Source organism: Phoenix dactylifera, chromosome 14 (genome assembly GCF_009389715.1).
Source record: "Phoenix dactylifera cultivar Barhee BC4 chromosome 14, palm_55x_up_171113_PBpolish2nd_filt_p, whole genome shotgun sequence".
In the NCBI taxonomy this organism is placed as follows: Eukaryota; Viridiplantae; Streptophyta; class Magnoliopsida; order Arecales; family Arecaceae; genus Phoenix; species Phoenix dactylifera.
Window position 1 is genome coordinate 1,867,607 of NC_052405.1, and position 22,302 is coordinate 1,889,908.

A 22,302-nucleotide genomic window follows, 5' to 3' on the forward strand; every position below is an offset into this window, starting at 1 on the left:
AAAAAATTAATTATATATATAAATTGACAATATAGATGTTGTAGATAATGGGATGTGAGCATATATAGACTTCAGTAGTCATTTCAAACTTATTCCCGACCTATTCCTTCGCATGCTTCTAAAGCTCATCTCTTCGATTGCTTTCTAGCTTGCTTGACTCTCCATCTCCTCTTTGCTTTCTGGCATATTCTACTCTCCATCCTCTTTCCACTCCATGGCCAGCCGGTTACCGGTATCAATAGCTTGTTGTGGCGATCCAATTTTGCTTCCAAATACCCTTCCATTCCATCAATTAATTCCATGTAACCTAGGTCTACTTCTTTCTTATGAAGCTCCAGCAGGGCGCATCCCATGTGACTGAGCCATGCCATATTAATTCAGGTCTAGTCCAGTCCGACCGGCTCACAAAATTGACACACTGTTTCGCCACTCAGTGTGCCAAATTTCAGTTAATAAATCAAAGTATGCAATTGGCGTCTCACACCCGTAATGTATGAGCCGCCGTTGTAAATAATAATAATAATAAAGACCTTGGCGTCTCCTGGCTGGCTTTGTGACTCCCATGCCCGCATCATTCCCATTTGACCAACTTGTCTTCGGGCCTGGGTTGGGGGGCTCCGAAGTGGTGGGCCACACACCATTTGCAGCGGAAAAAATGGACGGAGGCCAAATGTTCAGTGCCACCTAAATATTGGTTGGTAGCTATCAATGTTAATTTGGGCATGGCACCCTAGAGTGCCTTTATATCCTGCACGGCGGCGTGCACCAGATGGCCGTGCACATTGGCATGCACCAGTCACCGGATGGCCGTGCACGCCGATAATCTCTGAGGCTTACTGCTGTAACGGCGCATCAAGATAAGTACTTGATGAATGAGATTTATGGAAACGAGTGGTTATGCTTGACGGCATGTATAGTCATATGGTGCATGCTGTGTAGGATATAATCTCTCGTCTACATTCAGAGCTGATACTTGTTCTGTTCTAGGTCTCCGACACTAAGCTTTTCCGTATTTTTTTTCTTTCCTAGGTTTGAGGACCAACCAGTGGATTCGCCGGCTCCTGAACCATTATCACAGAGTGGTTGCTTAGTCTACATAATGACATGCTTAATTCAGCCACACTTATATAGGGTCTATACCCTATGAGAGGACGGTTCATTTGATGGTAGTCTATTGTTGAATTATTTGTGGAGCACTGGGAGGGTATGCCACCTCCCTAATATACTTAGCAATTTTTTTCCTTTTTCTTTTTAGAGGGATAATCTAATTAGCAAAGTTAAACTAAATCAGTGCTTTTATCCTACCTTTATAACCTTGATATATTTTTGATTTTATACAGCAATGTAAATGGTGATTTCCACAATCTCAATAATCTTGGGTTCTTGGATTTCAGAAATCTGTTAGATGCACCCTACTTTAACATTATCTTGTCTCTTCTCTCAACCCTTTCCCACAAACAAAGGAGTTCCTCATGGAGGAGGTTTATAACACAAAATCTAGAGAACTTCTAGGCAATCGGCTCATAGCTTCCACTGGAGTGACATTGTGATCGATGGATCTTTCTCCTTTTCCTATTCTTATAAATAACTACTTTTTTTTTTGCATAAATTTAGCATAAATTGTTTGCAATTCAATGAAGCAACAACAAAGATAAGTGTATTTATCATGGTCATCTATTATATTCTGTCCTTTTTGTATTGGTCGTATGATAGCATATGCCTTATGCTAGATGAAATGTTATGTAATTATGTAATGATATGCTTCGATAACATGATGGGACCCTAAATGTGAACTACTTACTTAAGATACTACATATAATGTGATCCAATACATAAATCAGAATGGCCTAGAGGATGCCTAAACCTAGGTATGGATGGCAATGAGTTGGATACACATAGGTTGGATAGGCTGTTATCCTTACCTACCTTGTACTCACCTCGGATAGGGTGGGGCGGGTAGAGTTAGACGAAATAGGTTGGATAGATTGGGTCCAGTAAAACTGTAAAAGTTAATTTTTATATAAATAAAAATTATAAAAATAAATCTTCAAACAAAACATAACAAACTAAAGCTTCAATAATAATAGAACATAACAAACAAAAATATTATTCTTTAAGGAATTAAATATTTTTTAAAAATTAAGAAAAATAATCAACTAAAAAGTGAACAGCTAAGCATCATGGCATGTAACACTTTACATGTTTAATTTTTCTCGTATGTGGAGCGACTAGAGCAAAAGATGAAAAGAAAATTTATGAAGAGTTATATATATCCGGATTGGGTTCGGAGTAGGTTTTACTAATACTTGTACCTACCTCAAATCCGTTGAGGGACGAGTAGAAGTCCACCTTATTAGGATCAGGCCAATTCAGATTTCTGATGAGGCGGTGTAAATTGCCATCTCTAAACCTGAGCCTAATAAAGCTAGATAATTTCTGTCCTCTCTAAAAACCAGCAGAAAAAAGAGCTACATGGTTATCCCGCCTGGCTCAAGCTCGGCCTGACTAGCCATTCAAAGAAGCTGAGGCAAATCCGGCTTCAGAAACCGAATTCAAGTACATAGGACAGATGATTCAAGTTATTTTTGCCCCTCAAAACACGATAGGTTTAAATATTTGATGAGTGCGCTTGGTACGACTTCATGATTCAAAGTTCGATTCTAATGTTCGATGTTGGTACTACTTGGTGGGCTACAAGATAGGATTAGAATAATAAGGTTAAGGAACTCTCATTGGCCACTAAACCTCTGAGGCTTATTACAACATATTTGAGGTCTGAACACCAGCAGGCCACTTCCTCATCGCTTCATCAAATCATAGTCTTCATGCATAATTAAAGTTCCTTTCTCAATTAGAAACTAAAGCTAAAATGAGCAAACCAATGCTCGAGGATTGTTCATCAAATTTAATTTGGCTAAATAAGGTCTCCAATTTGACCATCCAACTGGAACGGTCTGTTTCATAGCACGATCTAAGCAAATTCCTTATTTTCATTTGTTTGGCTCCCTGGTTGACGCTTGAAAGATCTACCTAACCAAAATGTTTTGTTGGGAGGAAGATGAGACGAAGGTTTCCTAAGGTGAAGAGAGAGAGAGAAAAAAAAAGATGCATTTTTTAGGAAGTCCACATCAAGTTTATTTACTATGGTCGTAGAAGCACAAAAAAGTTATGTAGCTCGACAAGGTAAGACAAGGACCGGCAAAATGTCCTCATCAAGCTTAAGCTAGAGGAAAAGGAGTTAATAAAATAACTGGTTAGAGGCTTAATGGCTTGGCCACTAGGAAAAGATGCCAAGAAGGCCTAGTTTCGCAGGGCTTTCCTTGTGTAGAATTTGGTTTGGACTATTTGAGAGTCATCAATCACCCAATCTTCCAACAAAAATTCCATCAGAGAAGCAAATATCAATTTAGCTATCACTTGGCAGAGATCCATGTCTGGTTATCTGCAGCAAAAAAACAAGTAAGTAAATGTGAAAAGATGGAAAGAAAAAAAGGCATTTCATTCTGGACACTTAGGGTGCACTTTGATCTCTCGTTCATAATATCTCAACGTTTCTGGCATAATTACAGGACAGCATATTTTAAATGGATACCGACATATCTAAGATCAGAATCACTTCCAACTTTTTTTTGTTGGCCCTTCAACTTATAATTTGCATCTCAAGGATAAAAGCATAAGCTTATATCAGGAGTTGCCTTATCTTCCATCATCTAGACCTTTCCTGAGACAATAAAAATTCTAAGAAAAGTTGCATTAGCTTAATTTGGGCACCACTCAGGCCAAAAAGGTCCTCAACAGCTGGTTGGTGGTGATTATTTGATCCAAAAGGCGAGCTGGTTAACAAAGATAACTTGCTTAATTTGCAAATCCATTTAGCGATCGAGAGTGTTCTAGCCGAATTCATAATACATGTCACGCCCCGGATCCGGACATGATTTTTTTTTTTTAATTTATATTATGCGCCCCAAATCCGGTTTATGACACGGCCGTGCTATTGTAGGTTGCTGCCCATAATAGCACGAAGCCCATGATAACAATTTTATTTCATGAAATAAGACCAAATCTGATCAAATTTATTTACTAATCATAAAGAAGCAAGTACAGAGCATCTAAATCAAATACTTGAGTTTGCAATATTACAACCCAAACTTATTAACATAGATACTTCTAAGAATCCCTGTAACTATGCTTCAACTCCAATTTTCATTTACTCTTTCCCGCTCTTAATCGCCTTAATTATCTGAAATAAAAAAAACAACAGGAGGGGTATGAGCTTGCGGCTCAGTAAGTAACCATGTACTATCTTATTAGATCAAGCATAATCTTTCTCATGCCAATGCATCATTTGAAGAATATAACAGTTATAGCAAAATAAAGCATTTCAGAGATGATATAAATCGGGTCATAAACCAATGTATGCTCCAACCATGCAAGTTCATAAACATGATAATGCAAGTCATATAAAAATGTTGCCATTCATCCATACTTTATAAATCTTACTCTCAGACGGATGTGCTGCTATGGTCACTATAATCCCGTGACAGGGTTCGTATTCGTAGTCGACAAGTTTTATAACTTATTCTTATTCGTTACCAACTTTAACCCGTTGGCAGAGGGCCTTATTCGTTGGATGCTAGCTCCAGAGGGGTCGACTGACCTCTATTTCTAGAGGTGGGCATAGCTATCTGAGAGTTCATAAATCATTATTCTTTTTCATAAGTCATACTTTCATATATAGGTTGGAAAATGACAAATGGCATCGTAATGTATAAAATTCATGATCATGCCACAAATCTAAATCTCATTTTCATGTAATTTATCATAACCATAATTCATCGTAATGTATAAAATTCATAATCATGCCACAAATCTCATTTTCATGCAATTTATCATAACCATAATTTATACTGAAATATTTATGAAGGATGCAATTTAATCAAACTCATGAATCACATGCAATCATATGCTTGATCCTATTTTTAAGAAAAATACATCATAACAATATATTTTTTTTATGATTTTATTCTTACAATTAAACAGTGATTTCTAAATTAATAAGATCAGTGCCAGGGTTACTTACCTCAATTCGCCCACACAATCCTAATCTCGTCCGTCAAATTCTCTGTACCTATCAAACAGTTCCAGATGCATTATTAAATTAAAACTCTAACATGGACCTGAATAAATCTCAAGTTCCAACCGGATAATTTAGACTAAAATCCTACTTATTCACTATTTATTTACGTATTTTCTCTTTTTTTTTTTTTTCTTTTTCTTTTCTTTTCTTTTCCTTCTTTTCTTTTTTCCTTCTTCTCTTTTTCTTTTCCTTTTCCTTCTCTTCTTCTTTTTTTTTTTTCTCCTTTTTTTTATTTTTTCCTTCCCGAAACTTCTTCTCCTTCTTTCTTCTTTCTTTTTTTTTTTCTTCTCCTCCTCTTCTCTTCTCCCGACTTCTTCTCCTCCTCCCTTTCTTGTTCTTTCTTCGCTCGTGAAGGGAGGAGGGCGAGCTCGTCGGAATGCTAGGGAGGAACGGGCAGCGGCCGGCGGCACCCCCGGCGGGCCAACGGCACCCGCAGTGCCTGCGGCGCCCGTGGCCACAGCCGCTCCTGGGGCCGCGCTCGCAGCCCGTGGCCATGGCGTGCGGCCGGCGGCCGGCGCCTGCAGAAGCATGGTCGTGCCTGCGGCCGGCGCCCACGGTGAGTCTCCCCCTTCCCTTTCTTCTTTCTTTCTTTCTTTCTTTTTTCTTCTATTTGATCTATCCTCCCGAGTGGATCGAGAGGAGGAAAGGCAGTAAAGAAAAGGAGGAATGGATGGATCTTACCACACTAATGAGAGCAGGGGCGCTGGTGGTGAAGTCCGACGAGGAGAGGCGCCGGTGGAGGATACCGGAGGTAGAACCCAGCATGAGCGAGGGCGGTGGCAAACATCAGGCTGCCGGAGTGTCCAGATCTGGCAACATCCTGGTCCGAGGGCAAGGAGAAAATAGGGAGGAGGGGCTTCTCGGATCGGATGAGCTATTGGGGGCTTTTGTAGCCCTCCCCAGGGAAGGAAGAAAATGGCCGTGGCTCGTTCACCGCCGTGATGCTCGCGGCGGTTGAGCGGGATCGAAGGCCATTCAAGAGGCCACAGCATTTCCGCTACATTCTCGCCTCCGTTACCCCGAGGAAGAAGACCAGAGGATCGCGTTGCGATCCCTGTCTTGGTCTCTTCTTCAGCCATGAGCTAAAATCGGTTGGGTCCGCCGGCTTCGGCCCGATTGGTCCATTTTGGGCCGGTTATTACATTCTCCCCTCCTTAATAAAAATTTCGTCCTCGAAATTTATAGAATCTAGTCTTTCCAAATTCAGCAATGTTCAGCTCATTGAGTAACATATATCTAAGATCTTATTCTCTTCGATCAAAATTAGTGAGATATATAACTCTTGATCAACTGTCAAAAATTTTATACATACGAGTAAGATTAGCACTAGATAAGTGACTAATTAAAATCTAAGATTGCAATGAGATCAGATTGGGATCATTTGACAACAAGATTGATAAAAATAATTGTATTTGAGATAGATCTTGGAATAAAATAGATTTCATGCACTTATTATGGTAGAGTACTAATCCCACAAAAGATATCGACCGGCCTTAATCAGAGTCAAATCATTAGATAGTTAGTAATGGGATTCACAAAATGAACATGTAATGATTATCATTAGACAGCAATGGTCTATCTCAAAATGATTGGCATCAAATCACAAGAACAAATCCAAGAAGACAAAATATTGATACCATATTGAATATGTCACAAGGCTTGATTTATAACTCATAACGATGGAACAAATAACACATGGTTTATTTCGATACTTAAAAATTTAGATCATATCTAATTAATGATCAACTCACCCTAGTCATGAAATGCTCAAGATTTTATTTAGCATACCCAATAGAAGAATCTATCAGAGAGTAACGAAGTCATATCATGATTATCCTAAGAATCAACAACATTCTTCCCCACTAGAAAATTAACTCAAGTCTTCCAATAATTCTACTTATCAATACAACTTTATCATTAGATCTTATCAAAGGAATAAGGTCCGATACTTTCAGATTTGATTCTTTTGATAGGTGATTTAAATCAAACTTTTCTTTTATAATCAAAAATCAACGTCTTAATTCTGAATAAGAACATCAAGTTTCTTTGTCAAAATATCAATTTCTCTCAATTAACCGATCTATCACAAGATTAGATCATAAACGACTCTAATCCACCCTTGATAGATATTCATTAAAGCCAATTGACAACCTCAATTTCTTTTAATCAGATAGAGGGTTGATATTATTGAAAAAAAAAAATCAAGCTTCAGATTTAGAAGAAAGGAGGTCTATACCAACATATTCCAGATCTAAGATCAAAATCAGTGATCCATTAATTCTAGCCAAAAGATGCTAAGAATTTCTTAGCACGACATAAAATTGGAGAACCTAAGATAGCATAGCGACATCCAAAAAAAATCAAAACATTTTCCTTTCATTTATCTAGAAAGTCCTACTACATAAGAAAATGGATCAAATCTTTATTATTAAAACTTTTCGAATCAAAGGGATAATACTTCTAACCAACTTAGATAAATATTTCAAACCACTATGTTTTCGCTGTGCACTCTGATTTAAACCATCAAAATTCTTTGGATTCACTAATAACTTTTACTACTTGTCTATAAATAGAACTATTTAATACCTCATTTCTCTGCCTTTTGCATATCATTTTGATGAACTTGTTTCTCTTGTTTGATTTCTTCCTTGTTAATAGCAGAAACCCCTTTTTTTTTCTTCTTTTTTTTTTTGTCAAAACATCAACTAATATTCATTTAATGGATTTATTGCAGGATCATAAACCACTGCACTTTATCCATAGTAGAACATTTGAGCCTCAAATATTTTTCAAGATTGATAATTATTCTCAAAATTTACTAAATGACTGTCAATCAAAATACCAATTCACATTGTAATTGGAAAACATCTAATATTTCATATTCCAAGTAAACAAAGGAAAAACTCTTAAGTCTCATCCTCAAATATATTTTCTTTCTATATAACAATTTCATGCATAATTGTCATACATATTTCATCCTCGAAGAATATAAAATCTTTTCTTGTCCAAGCCTTAAACAACTTATGAATGAACCCTATCTTGTCATCAAAATAATTAACTTCAAACTAGAAGTATTATTTACAGTACCCGATATCAAGTTGATCTTTCAAAATCACTTATATACTAATACACAAACAATCACAATGTATTTTAATATTCCATGGCTAGTACTCCACTTAATATTAGTCAAAATCTAATTTAATCATTACTTAAAAATTTGCTACTTTCTATCACAATCACTAGTGATCTTAAACTTTTAGCTTTCATACAATCCTGTCACATTCCCTATTGCTCTTAAACCTTTATTCTAATTCAAATTTTATTACAATCCTCAATGATCTTAAACCTCCAACTTTGAAGCCACTTGTGCCACAGTCCTTAGTAGTCTTAAACCTTAAGCTCTTGTATCATTCATATCGCAATCCTAAGTGATCTTAAATCTAGCTTCTAATAGTTTAATTGCCATAATTCCCAATGATCTTAAACCTAAGCTCTGATACCACTAAATGTCACGCCCCGGATCCGGACATGATTTTTTTTTTTTAATTTATATTATGCGCCCCAAATCCGGTTTATGACACGGCCGTGCTATTGTAGGTTGCTGCCCATAATAGCACGAAGCCCATGATAACAATTTTATTTCATGAAATAAGACCAAATCTGATCAAATTTATTTACTAATCATAAAGAAGCAAGTACAGAGCATCTAAATCAAATACTTGAGTTTGCAATATTACAACCCAAACTTATTAACATAGATACTTCTAAGAATCCCTGTAACTATGCTTCAACTCCAATTTTCATTTACTCTTTCCCGCTCTTAATCGCCTTAATTATCTGAAATAAAAAAAACAACAGGAGGGGTATGAGCTTGCGGCTCAGTAAGTAACCATGTACTATCTTATTAGATCAAGCATAATCTTTCTCATGCCAATGCATCATTTGAAGAATATAACAGTTATAGCAAAATAAAGCATTTCAGAGATGATATAAATCGGGTCATAAACCAATGTATGCTCCAACCATGCAAGTTCATAAACATGATAATGCAAGTCATATAAAAATGTTGCCATTCATCCATACTTTATAAATCTTACTCTCAGACGGATGTGCTGCTATGGTCACTATAATCCCGTGACAGGGTTCGTATTCGTAGTCGACAAGTTTTATAACTTATTCTTATTCGTTACCAACTTTAACCCGTTGGCAGAGGGCCTTATTCGTTGGATGCTAGCTCCAGAGGGGTCGACTGACCTCTATTTCTAGAGGTGGGCATAGCTATCTGAGAGTTCATAAATCATTATTCTTTTTCATAAGTCATACTTTCATATATAGGTTGGAAAATGACAAATGGCATCGTAATGTATAAAATTCATGATCATGCCACAAATCTAAATCTCATTTTCATGTAATTTATCATAACCATAATTCATCGTAATGTATAAAATTCATAATCATGCCACAAATCTCATTTTCATGCAATTTATCATAACCATAATTTATACTGAAATATTTATGAAGGATGCAATTTAATCAAACTCATGAATCACATGCAATCATATGCTTGATCCTATTTTTAAGAAAAATACATCATAACAATATATTTTTTTTATGATTTTATTCTTACAATTAAACAGTGATTTCTAAATTAATAAGATCAGTGCCAGGGTTACTTACCTCAATTCGCCCACACAATCCTAATCTCGTCCGTCAAATTCTCTGTACCTATCAAACAGTTCCAGATGCATTATTAAATTAAAACTCTAACATGGACCTGAATAAATCTCAAGTTCCAACCGGATAATTTAGACTAAAATCCTACTTATTCACTATTTATTTACGTATTTTCTCTTTTTTTTTTTTTTCTTTTTCTTTTCTTTTCTTTTCCTTCTTTTCTTTTTTCCTTCTTCTCTTTTTCTTTTCCTTTTCCTTCTCTTCTTCTTTTTTTTTTTCTCCTTTTTTTTATTTTTTCCTTCCCGAAACTTCTTCTCCTTCTTTCTTCTTTCTTTTTTTTTTTCTTCTCCTCCTCTTCTCTTCTCCCGACTTCTTCTCCTCCTCCCTTTCTTGTTCTTTCTTCGCTCGTGAAGGGAGGAGGGCGAGCTCGTCGGAATGCTAGGGAGGAACGGGCAGCGGCCGGCGGCACCCCCGGCGGGCCAACGGCACCCGCAGTGCCTGCGGCGCCCGTGGCCACAGCCGCTCCTGGGGCCGCGCTCGCAGCCCGTGGCCATGGCGTGCGGCCGGCGGCCGGCGCCTGCAGAAGCATGGTCGTGCCTGCGGCCGGCGCCCACGGTGAGTCTCCCCCTTCCCTTTCTTCTTTCTTTCTTTCTTTCTTTTTTCTTCTATTTGATCTATCCTCCCGAGTGGATCGAGAGGAGGAAAGGCAGTAAAGAAAAGGAGGAATGGATGGATCTTACCACACTAATGAGAGCAGGGGCGCTGGTGGTGAAGTCCGACGAGGAGAGGCGCCGGTGGAGGATACCGGAGGTAGAACCCAGCATGAGCGAGGGCGGTGGCAAACATCAGGCTGCCGGAGTGTCCAGATCTGGCAACATCCTGGTCCGAGGGCAAGGAGAAAATAGGGAGGAGGGGCTTCTCGGATCGGATGAGCTATTGGGGGCTTTTGTAGCCCTCCCCAGGGAAGGAAGAAAATGGCCGTGGCTCGTTCACCGCCGTGATGCTCGCGGCGGTTGAGCGGGATCGAAGGCCATTCAAGAGGCCACAGCATTTCCGCTACATTCTCGCCTCCGTTACCCCGAGGAAGAAGACCAGAGGATCGCGTTGCGATCCCTGTCTTGGTCTCTTCTTCAGCCATGAGCTAAAATCGGTTGGGTCCGCCGGCTTCGGCCCGATTGGTCCATTTTGGGCCGGTTATTACAATACAAATCCTTGTTCGTGCAGATGCCAAGGATAAGAGCATCTAGAGAATGTAGGGTGTGAAGAGGGATGATGATCTCCAATCCATTAATCTAAAGGAATCCTAGCCGACAACGTACGGATGTCTTCGAGCTTGTTATTATCTTAATACTTCCTCTCGCAAAATGTATCATCTTGTCGATTAAATAGTCTTCAAGATCAAGCTTGTTCTATTTTAAGTGTGTGCTTTGGGGAGGCACATGCCTACTTAAGTGGCTAGCTACAAGCACCTCCTGGTTGCCATTCTTTCTTTCAAGGAAAAGCAGCAAGAGAAAGCTCCATCATGCTCTTGCACTAAAGAATTTGGGGTGAGCATATTTTGGATAAATAGGGAACAGAGAAACCAAAATATCAGAAAAAAATGCACCCTATTCATTGCGTTAAAAATTTTACTTTAAGCACCGGATCTCCCCAAAAATACAAACATTGTTGGTGTAGATCGAAGGAACGGAGCAGTAAACATAATTATAGATATTGTTCTTTTATTGATAGAAAGAAAAAAGCTTAGGCTAAGAGTTCAAATTCATTCAAATCTATTCACAAACATTATGATCAATTTGTGGTCAGCCTTAATGGATCTGTGCTGCAGTGTCCCTTAGTCCATATAGATTGTGGACCGGATTCTCTCTGATATTATTTGTAATAATCTAAGATTTCATCTAAAATGGCTAGCTGCAAAGTATTATTTTGATTTTCTTAATTCTATATAAGTATTCAAAATCTATTCAGTGAATAATCAATATAGAACTAAACATATATCTGTATAGTTTTTAAATGTACTATCTTTAAAGTCATCGGAGGAGGGGATGGGCAGTAGGAAGAGACCAGTTTGCACCAGTGGCATAATTCAGTGGATAAGGCCTGCAAGAGAGGGGAATATGGCCAGATGAGGGAAGTGAGAAGTACTGGTTCTCTGCTGTTTCCCTCATAGTACGCCACCAGCCCCAACTTGTCCTTGCGTCCACTACAACGCAAGGGGAACTTTAAAGCAAGAGCTGAAGTGGGATTCCGGTTCGCTTCGGCAGGCTTGCTCCCCTGTTACTCTAAATGCAAATATGAGAACGAAGAATAAGTAATCTCTAAGAAAAGAGGAACAAAATGAAAGAAGATATGGCCGAGTGGTGCATTGGAAAGTTCGAAATATTTTTCTCAGACGTCGATCACATTAAATCCCAGTGCTATCAAGGATATAGGATGACCCCTTAAAATATTGAGCTTGACAAAAAGGGCCTGTCATTCTTTGGAAGTTTTATAATTTTTTGTGGCACAACATTTTAGAATTTGACTGCGACTTTCTTTGTAACTAACGAACTTATAAAGGAATTACAGTCCTTTTTTTTCTCCTCAGAAAGAAAAACCATAAATTTTAACTCCAATACTATTTACAATGACTCAAGACATTATCCAAATAACTGAAAGTATCAGCCTAATACATAATCATTGTGGGATTAAACACGCACCCATACCAGCACCCACATTCAGTTGTGATATGCGATGTCACAATTAAAAAGAAAAAAAGCATAATTGTACGATTAAGTGATAATCATTCTTCTCATGTATCAAAAATAGATATAGTAGATTGATAAGCTTTATCTCTTTGGATACATTATCAGAAGTACGTATATATAGCTAAGCAATCTAGTTAGTGAATGAGGTAGAAAAGTTTTCATGTATATATATATATATAGCAAGTTTCTTTATGAAGTGAAGAAACTCAATTTCCTTTCTGATTAAATTTTAACTTATTATTTGAGTCGGTGGATGATTTTTGTGGTTTTTTTTGGTTATTGACAAGCAAGTTTAACCTAAGATGTGGTTAGAGGATCCGGAGCAATCTTCTCGCCAACTATGATCTTATCATATAAAAAAAATATATGATCTTCTCGCCATCTCAGATATATCTCGATTGTATACGCTCATTCCATCCCTAAAATAATTTGGTTTGGCATATTAATGCCTTAGAAAAGGTTCAGCATAATTAACCACAAAAAAAAGAAGCGAACTATCTTAATTAGAAAAACTGAGGGAAACATATCCACTGCGAATCCCTATACGACCTAATATCCCCCCACCCAACCCAAAACCGAACCTAAACCGCTTGTGCTTCTTTTGAACAAGTGTAAGCAAAAGGCTTTCAAAAGTTACTTTTCAAGGGTCCATGAAGGTCTAAATCCAGATGCATTTTATATGTCCTGAATGAGTCCATAAAAATGCTGTGGGAACGAGCCTGTTCTCAGTGGTGTGCTCAACAGTCCCAAACAATAGCTAGCCATCGCACTTTTTCCAGCTAAAATTCCCCTGCCTTCTCGACTCTTTCCATAGTGCTTGAAGCTAATTAACGAGGGCTGCAGCCTCTATTCAACTTTCAAAAGAGAATCAGCCATAGATCACAGCCACCACAGTAACGCCATCTTCCGAATAAATTCTCCTGTCTCCTGGCAATCCAAAGTTTTCACCCGATGTTTTGTAAATATAATATTCCAAAGTCATGCTCCCCACCTCCGTCCGTTCGCTTATATAAAGCTCCCACCAGTGACCATCTTCCTCCCATCCCTCCTCTTCCTCTGCTTCATCTATAGAAAAGTAAGGGCCCTCTCCTGGTTTCCTCCAAATTCTCCTCTCACCAAATATTACCACTCCCTGCTCCTCTTTAGCCATGGAAGTTGGGACTGGAAGCAATGAGAAGATTGGATTCTCGCCATGGTGGCCGTTTCTCGGCTCGTTGGTGGAGAAGCTAAGGGGAAGGGTGACTGGATTTCTGAACAAGTTGAAGAAGATCGCGAAAGATGATCCGAGACGAATAGCTCATTCTTGTAAAGTAGGATTGGCACTCACACTAGTCTCCTTCTCCTACTATGTCACGCCACTCTTCGATGGCTTCGGAGTATCAGCCATATGGGCCGTGCTCACCGTCGTGGTGGTCATGGAATACACAGTAGGCAAGTCATCTTTCTTGGCGACTCTTAACGTGAATTCTTATCATTATTCAACCAAATTCGAAACTTCTTCTTCTTCTTTTTTATTTAAACCTCTGCTGCAGTTCTAACAATTTCACTGTTCTGTTTCTGTAGGTGCAACACTAAGCAAAGGTCTGAACAGAGCTTTTGCCACACTGCTGGCTGCGTTTCTAGGTGTAGGAGCTCATCAAATTGCAATCCTCTTCGGGGAGAAAGGAGAACCAATACTGCTTGGTCTCTTCGTGTTCATATTAGGTTTGCCATTGCTTCTGCTTGCATGTATCTTGATATCTTTACATGCAGTGATCACACATATCAATGAATCCATGCATGCATGACATTTCAGCGGCAGCAGCGACCTTCTCCCGATTCATACCAGAGATCAAAGCAAGATACGACTACGGGGTATCGATTTTTATACTGACATTTAGCCTCGTGGCGGTTTCGAGCTACCGAGCCGAGGAGTTGATACAGCTAGCTCATCAGAGGCTCTCTACGATCGTCATTGGTGTGGTCACTTGCCTCTGCACCACCATCTTTGTCATCCCTGTCTGGGCTGGAGAAGACCTTCACAAGCTGGCTGCCGTCAACTTAGACAAGCTCGCAAGCTTCTTGGAAGGTATAAATATTACATGAACACCATAAAAGTAAGCAAGAAAATATACTGTGGGGTCCAAATATAGGCGAAACAAGAACTCAAACGTCATAGTGATGAAATCAAAAACCACAGCACTTCTGGTGATTTTCTTTATAACAAATTAATAGCATTATTCCGCAAAGAAAAAAAAAAAGACTTGATCTATAGTAAAAAATTGCGAACTTTTTTTTTGTGGGATAAGAGACAATATCAACAGTAAAATGATGATGCATGCGCATGATTGTGATCTTGGAACGTGGATTCCACCCATCTAAGTGGCTCTGAAGGAGAGGATCAAATTAGTTGGCCCACCCCGAACCTCTAAACTCATTATTGCAGCTTCAGTTGAGTTTGGCTAATAAGGTGGCAAAACCTGAAAAACAAAAGCAACATTATTTTAATAAGTTGTTTGTTATGAGTCATATGGTAAGGTGCGTTTGGTTATAAAAGAATTTTTTTTTACAAATTGAGAAAGTTTATTGCTACAATTGAAAATTTTTTATAATTTTTTTTATTTTTTTAATAAATTTTCTTGCAATCAAACATAATCTAAGTATACTGCTCTTTCTTCTAACTTCATGGCATGTGTTCGCTAAGCCGATTGGCATGTGTTCTATTATCTCGCATCCTCTTTAAAGCAGAACTAAATCAACTTCAAGCGGAGTGGGACAACTTTGTTAATCATATGTCAATAGATTATTCGCTTTTTTGGTTATTTTCATGCAAAGCTTTGGTATAAATCATGCAATGAAAGAAAACCTTAATCCAGAACACACTCGACATCAACCAAAAGTGCACTTTTGTGGTCTTCTATTTTTCCAACCAATAATTTTAAAAGAAGATTTTATAGTTTCTAGGTCAAATAAATCATCTCAGTGACCTAACAAAATATAGGATTTTTTTTTTCAATAAAAAATGAAGAAGAACATGTATATATAGGTAAAAAGCCTACCAAATTCCCCATCACTTCTAGACAGTGTATATATCTCAGGATTATGATACTCCATACATTTTCTTCTTCTGTTTTGGTAACTATACTCCTCACATTTTCTTTAGTTATATTTTTTTTATATGACGAATGAAATTTTGCAGGATTAGGATCCGAGTGCCTTGGGGAGAAGGTGGGCAGTGAGAGTTTGGAGGGCAAACCCTTTCTGCAAGTTCACAAGAGTGTTCTCAACTCCAAGCCAACCGAGGACTCTTTGGTAAGCCAAATTGATATTATTCACTTAATGCCTTTTTTTCTACTTGTTTTGGCATATGTCAGGAAGTTAATTAGGGTAGAAAATATAAAACTCTCTTTCTGACTTATTTTCACACTGAATGAAAAGGGATCTAATACTCATCTTTCACTTTCCCTTCTTTAGTAAAGAAAGCATTAGTTATATGTCGATGCGATCCATGATTACGAAGCTGTCGTCATCTTAGTGCAATCTCACCAACATAATTATGAATTGTTTCTTTGGGAATAGATTGCCAAGTGCTTTTGTTGTTTCAAATGTTAATACCTAAGCCTCGTGGGCAACACGTTACACAAACAAGACGAAGACGAAGTAAAGCAGTAGTGGCCAAGCATTGCAATCAATGTCACTTGAGCAACGGACCTTTAAGCTGCCAAACTCCCAATCAAATTTGGAGGCATCTTTTATCATCCCTTTGTTAATAGCATGCATTCGGCGCCATCCATAAGTGTTCTTTTGGCTTGCCTAATGGAATCCAACTTAATTCTAATTAATGTTCGGATAGTGGAAATTCACACTGAGGCTACTATTTGTTTTGGACACTGTAGGTCTCCCTCACTCTTTAAAAGAAGGATGATAGCTAGACTCTGCTCTTTAAATATTTTACCTAGCTCTCATGCATGAAAATTTTTTGTATTAGGCCAACCAGCTTAGCCTGTATCAGCAAGGTAAGGTTTTAGCCAACAAATCAAAGCATTGGAGTAGCTAATTATCATGTCTCAAACCGAGTATAACAGTTTGAGAAAACGTTTCAAATTCGAAATATTCGACCACATACGTACCAAGTTATATAATACATCATGCTGTATATCATGTCTCATCTGACTAATGTTCGCATGCATGCAGTGTAATTTTGCAAGATGGGAACCAGGTCATGGCCGTTTCAGATTTAGGCACCCATGGAAACAATACCTCAAGATCGGAGCTTTGAACCGCCGCTGCGCTTCTTCCATGGAGGCTCTTACCACCTACATCACCACCTCTGCTGAAACTCAGGTAGTTCTTATATCACGGAATCTACGCTGCCACCAAGTAATCCACTCGAATTAGGGCATACTAATTAACGTCCAACTTCTTTGTCATCCACAGGCAACCAAGGAGCCGGAGCTCCGGCAAAAGATCCGAACCGCTTGCCTGGAGATGAGCTCCGAATCCGCTAAGGCGCTCAGAGAGCTCTCCAAGGCGATCCGAACCATGACGGCGCCCGCGTCCGCCAACCCCCATATGGCGGCGGCGATCGCAGCAACCGGCGAATTAAGAAGCACGCTGTCGAAGGACGCGGACATCGCGGATGTCCTACACGTGGCGACCATTGCAACGCTCGTCGCGGAGCTTGTGGTACGGACGCAGGAGATCTTCGGCTCGGTGGAGGAGCTGGCCCGGCTCGCCCGGTTCAAGAGCCCCGAACCGATTCCCAAGGCCACCGTTAAACCGGTGTCTGATGGAGAAAGCCCTCCTCACGTGGCTATTCAAGTTGGGGAATGATGGTATCAGTGTGCAGGACTCACACCGGATCAGATAAAAAGATTCGTGGGAATATACCACAATGTACATATTATAAATATCTCTCGCAATACACTCTGTATGCTTAACAAGAATATGTCCTCTTTTGTTGAGCAGAGGACTTCATGTAAGCAAATATCTAATGATTAATCAAATAAATCCTCCGATAGCCACATATTTATCTCGTAATTCTTTGTATCCTCTGCCGTTCTTGTGCAGACTTGTATATTTTTGAGCTGAACGGTGGCACAATCACCACCATATCATTACGTTAATGAAATGATATAAGAGAAATGGGAGAGCAAGCTCTCACAAGACACAGATATCCCGTAGCTACAAACAAAGAACCCCTCCCCCACTGTTCACTTAAACACCCAAGAAAAACCTTGAGGACAGATTTTTATGGACCTCTCAGCAACAAAAGTGAAACAGACACAAAATATAGAGCAGAGAAAGAAGTTAAGACATTAAAAAATAATGTTATAAGAAAAAAAATGTACGAAAGGAAATTTTGTCTAGATTGATGAGTGTGATGAACACAGCTCTAGAAGTCTTCATGGGATGGAATTTCTTTTTAACCAGGAGGATTTGATCTCACATATCTGATGCGAGACTAAGAAAAAAAATATTTTAAAGCTTTCGAAACAGAAGGGGTAAGGTTGGTTTTATTTTTAAAATTTAAATATTTTCAAATTAAAAGGCCAACAGCTTCAGCATCAGGGCAGCAAAAAGCTGGTTGCCGAGGGGTTCAGGTGGCAGATGAGTCTCCAGCAGCCTGCATCCTAATGTTGAAACCGAGCGGTGGAGAGAATGAGCTGAGCTCTCTGCTACAGGGACTTATCGTGATCTATTTATGGACTCATTTGGTAACCTCCGTAGCATCATGCTAACTTTTAGGGAGAATAACCAATACTTTTCAACCGCCTCCTGCTATAAATTCTTAGACACAAGAGATGTCAGATGGGACATGGCCCCTTTTATTAGCAGACTCAGTATAAGAGAAAATCTCTTTAAAAACCTTGGAAGATTCTGAGTCTTCTGCGATGTTACTATTGAAACTGAGAAGCACCGCTCCATTCTATGTCCCTTTTATCTCCTCTATTTGGTATGCTATTTGCTCTCAGCTTGAAGTACCTCGGCCAACTTGTTCTTTGCTCCACCCTTGTTCGCAGTGGAGACGAACTCATTTTCACAAAGTTTTGGAGTCTGCAGTCTTTATGCTAATTGCTGCCATTACTTGGACCTGCTGGAACGAGAGGAATGCCGGAATTTTTCTCCATGGATGATGCTTCCAAAGGAATCGGTTACTTCAACAGTTGGTCTATTCTTTTCAACCACAGGGAGCTGCCTGGTTTCAGAAAGGTCCGAGAGAAAATCAAAGGTTTCTACACTTCTTGAATTAGTTCTAGGGAGAAATCAGCACTTCTGGGATCGTTTCTGAAACTACTGGTGCGACTTCATAACTCATCTGTCTGTCTTCTAAGACTCCGTGTACATTCTTTTCCATTCCACTCTTGTATTAATATAATCTTTTTGTGTTAGTAAATTTGGTGGCTGCAGAGCCATTGATCATGGAAGTTTCGCTATCAAAAGAAGCAAAATATATATAAAAAGAAAGCAATAGAATAAGCAGTAAACCAAGCACGAGGAATACGTTCAAATCATGTGATACACTTCTAACAAGGCAAAAGATTAAAAATTGAAGCGTAATTCTAATTCTTCCCCAGCTCCACTTGTACAGACCATGCTCTTAAAATAAGCCATATCCACTATGACTTCCATGATCAACCTTGCTTGCTCCTAATACCAAAGTCTTCTACGATCTTAATTCCAACAGCAATTATGTTTGACGGTTGTGCTCCAAGTTTGAAAGAAAGAAGTGATTAGATTTCATTTTGTTTTCGCTCCCTTTATATACATTTCTTGCTGCATTCATTCCCCAGATAGTCTACAATGTCCAACAAAATAAGAGAACACGTTCAAAAGGATATATATATATAAACTATGTTGATATAAATTTTATAAGATACTATAAATTTAATTACACCGAGTGGACAAAGATCCTGTCCTCCAATATAAAGTGTCGCATGTGCATTTTGATCTTCAAACTCTGAAGGAGGACAAGTGGGTACGGCCAAAGCATAGATTCTAACATCTGCAAATAAAATAATGAACAACATTTACGGCACTAAAAGTGTAGAACCACCAAACCATCCTTTTTTTTCATTTAAAACAGACAGAGAGAGCGCATGGATTCAACTCTGATCCAACTGCGTCATATCATATATTTTCCTCTTGGAAAACATTTCAAGGAGGAAATGAATGGTGACTTGTACACTACGTTAGTGCCAAGTCAATTTTGCCAAGCCTACGACCTCATTCGACTTCCCACGGCAGCATCCCATCATGGGAGACTCCATGTTGGTCCTTGCGCTTGTACTTGAAAGCTTTTCATAAAGCTAGTCCTGCCTTTCAACCTTAGATAAATGCAGCGACTTAAGTATCATATACGTTGATAGGAAGAAATGGACCTTATAGCGAACATTGCGTGAACCGGGACGTCTTTGTGGCGGTGCAGCCTCGGCCACCTACGAGTACATGGAGGCATTAGGTGGGAGAAAACGGTGAAAAGGAGAGCAATAGCGTTGGTAAGATGGGTTTCGAGCTGTTTCCCACTAGAAGCGAAGTGGGCTGATTTGGACCTCTTATTCGCTCGTCCGAGAAGGAGAAAAAAAAAGAGAGGATGGGTGCAAGCGAGCAGAGCATTTTGGGAAGGTGGCAACAACTCACAGCAAAAGGGACTGTCACTACCTCCTGTCAAATGCTGCAACCCTTGGCTTGTCTTTTCGTGCAATATACTACGACTTTCTATAATCCGCAGATCGGATCCTTGCCTAAACCGTGCGCTTGGAAACGAAGCACGACCTCCCATCGCCTTCCCACCATCCGTTAACGAAGATCATTTGTCGAGTACCAACTAGGGTTTGAAGTTCATAGATTGGGATTCCGCGGACGCGTGCTGTGGAGGTTAATATTCTAATCAGCTTGGACCTGATCGGACCTTATTAAATTGCATGCTATAGCACAAAGCATGCGAAGACAGTTTCGCTTGTCCTAGTCCTACTTTATCTTTATTTTTTATTTCAATATTAATTAGAACAGTTTATCTTTTAGTGCCGGTCCATTTTTGCTGGATTGAGTCTTAAGTTTAGTATATCTGAGTTTATTTTTTGGTTACAGTGGGATATTGATGTTTCCATCATTTAGTAGGAGGTACTGGCGTTTTTGTCTTTTGCTGTGAGAAGGAAATTGTGGTTTTAAATATAGAGAAAACGGAGTTACATGGAGAAACTAGAAGAAAATTATGTATATATATATAAAGATCTTCTTTGTTAAGGCATTTTTGTGAGAGAAGTCAAACTCTTTATTTCGGTTTTTATTTTTATTTGCATAAATTTATTTATTATTCTATTTATTATTATTGTTATTTTTTTGCAATTCTTTGTAAATATTTTTGTATCTTGAGGCGGCACAGTCAATCTGCGCTACGCTAGATAATCCTATTCTACAAAACATAACACAAATATAGGAGAAAAATCCATCTATATCTTAATAATTGCTTAAGTATGCATCTTTGCATCTTGAATCCAAAAAGCTAGAGAGTGGGGTGCAACCATGGGGATCAGCCTCAATTCGCAAGATGTTGTGTCATGTTGATTATTATCTTTGGACATCCACCACCGAATTCTGACGACTTTCTGCTGCATGTGTACTATCATGTCCTCGTTACTCAGAAAAAAAAAAGTTTTTTTCTTTTTCCGTGTAATTTGTTAGAAGAGAGAAGTACGGTGTCTTTGTTGGCCCAAATGATGGCGATATAAAAGGCATACTGCCCACAAATCTCTTAATATTTAAGCATGAGGTATGCAGTACTGTCACGCATGTCCACCGTTAGGTAGGGTACCCTACGGCAGATGATGCTGAGGGCACCATGACAATTTTAAAAGAGCTGCTCTCTCAGCAGATGAACTGAAATGAAGACAAACTTGAAGCTTTTTCTATCAAAAAAGGATAAGATAAAACTGGCACTTTCTGCCTATTTCGAGCCTTAAGAGATGGAGCATCCGTCCGCTGTAAGGTTCCGCCATATTTCTAGGCAGACAAGTGAGGGATGACTCACACCGTTCCACCTTTCTTCCAAGTGGCAGCTCAGCTTTTGAGCTTCTTAGATGCAGCTCGTCTTCTTAATCCTTCTTATAAAAACCGATGGCAGTTTGAAACAGTTGTTTAGGAGCAGAAGCAGCGAAAACACAACTTTTTGCACCAACGGACGGTCTCCGGTCTAACGAGAACGATACAATTCTGAACCCCTCCCTATGTTTTGCATAGACACTCATAACATGGCCAGAGATTAAATATAGAATGACCATTAAAAGCAAGAAACACGACCCAACGTAAAAAACAAAAAGCAAGGAACATGAATAAAATTTTAAGTCCACCTGAACATAAAATGACAGTAAATCCAAGGAATGGACCTCAATCACCCCATTTATATTTTCACCAATGCACTAAAATTATACATAATGGCATTGTCGCCCCTTTCAGCCAGAAAATTTCTCCAGGTTAGTTTTGAATTACAAAACCTTATTAACAAAATGAGGGGAGGGAAAGAGGAAGGGGAGGAGAGACTCAAGCAGCAAGACATTTAAACCCGATCTCGCAGGAGAAAATTTATCGAGAGGTTCGAGCACGTTGCCGCCAACACTGATAATTATAGGTTCAACCTGATGCTGTCCTTTCCAATTTTTTATGGATAACTACACTTGCAGTGATATTTCACTACCATCAAACATGATTTGGCTCACAGATCATATAGCCAATAATGTTTGTCCATTAACGTAGCTTCCTTTCATG

General features: G+C 38.9%; 1 protein-coding gene and 3 long non-coding RNA genes across 4 annotated transcripts; 3 read left to right on the forward strand and 1 right to left on the reverse strand.

Annotated features, from left to right (window-relative positions):
• Positions 1–3,974: 3,974 nt before the first annotated feature.
• LOC120112986 lies at positions 3,975–10,918 on the reverse strand. The gene is made up of 5 exons (XR_005514648.1): positions 10,552–10,918; positions 9,815–9,862; positions 5,819–8,974; positions 5,081–5,128; positions 3,975–4,240 (listed from the first exon to the last, which is right to left on the reverse strand). It is a non-coding gene; the product is annotated as an uncharacterized LOC120112986 (long non-coding RNA).
• On the forward strand, positions 5,403–6,325 carry LOC120112987. Its single transcript, XR_005514649.1, has 2 exons — positions 5,403–5,693; positions 5,836–6,325. It is a non-coding gene; the product is annotated as an uncharacterized LOC120112987 (long non-coding RNA).
• On the forward strand, positions 10,135–11,145 carry LOC120112988. The gene is made up of 2 exons (XR_005514650.1): positions 10,135–10,426; positions 10,569–11,145. It is a non-coding gene; the product is annotated as an uncharacterized LOC120112988 (long non-coding RNA).
• Positions 11,146–13,586: 2,441 nt separating this feature from the next.
• On the forward strand, positions 13,587–17,570 carry LOC103714290 (aluminum-activated malate transporter 1-like). Its single transcript, XM_008801488.2, has 6 exons — positions 13,587–13,989; positions 14,122–14,262; positions 14,354–14,626; positions 15,737–15,849; positions 16,732–16,881; positions 16,975–17,570. The coding sequence occupies exons 1-6, from the start codon at positions 13,707–13,709 to the stop codon at positions 17,368–17,370; spliced, it is 1,356 nt and encodes a 451-aa protein (XP_008799710.1). The 5' UTR covers positions 13,587–13,706; the 3' UTR covers positions 17,371–17,570.
• The last annotated feature ends 4,732 nt before the right edge of the window (positions 17,571–22,302 follow it).

Coding starts and splice junctions, on each gene's coding strand:
- LOC103714290 (XM_008801488.2), top strand. CDS start 13,707: ATGGAAGTTGGGACTGGAAGCAATGAGAAGATTGGATTCTCGCCATGG. Junction 14,263..14,353: donor TCTCTTCGTGTTCATATTAG/GTTTGCCATTGC, acceptor ATGACATTTCAG/CGGCAGCAGCGACCTTCTCC. Junction 16,882..16,974: donor CCACCTCTGCTGAAACTCAG/GTAGTTCTTATA, acceptor TGTCATCCACAG/GCAACCAAGGAGCCGGAGCT.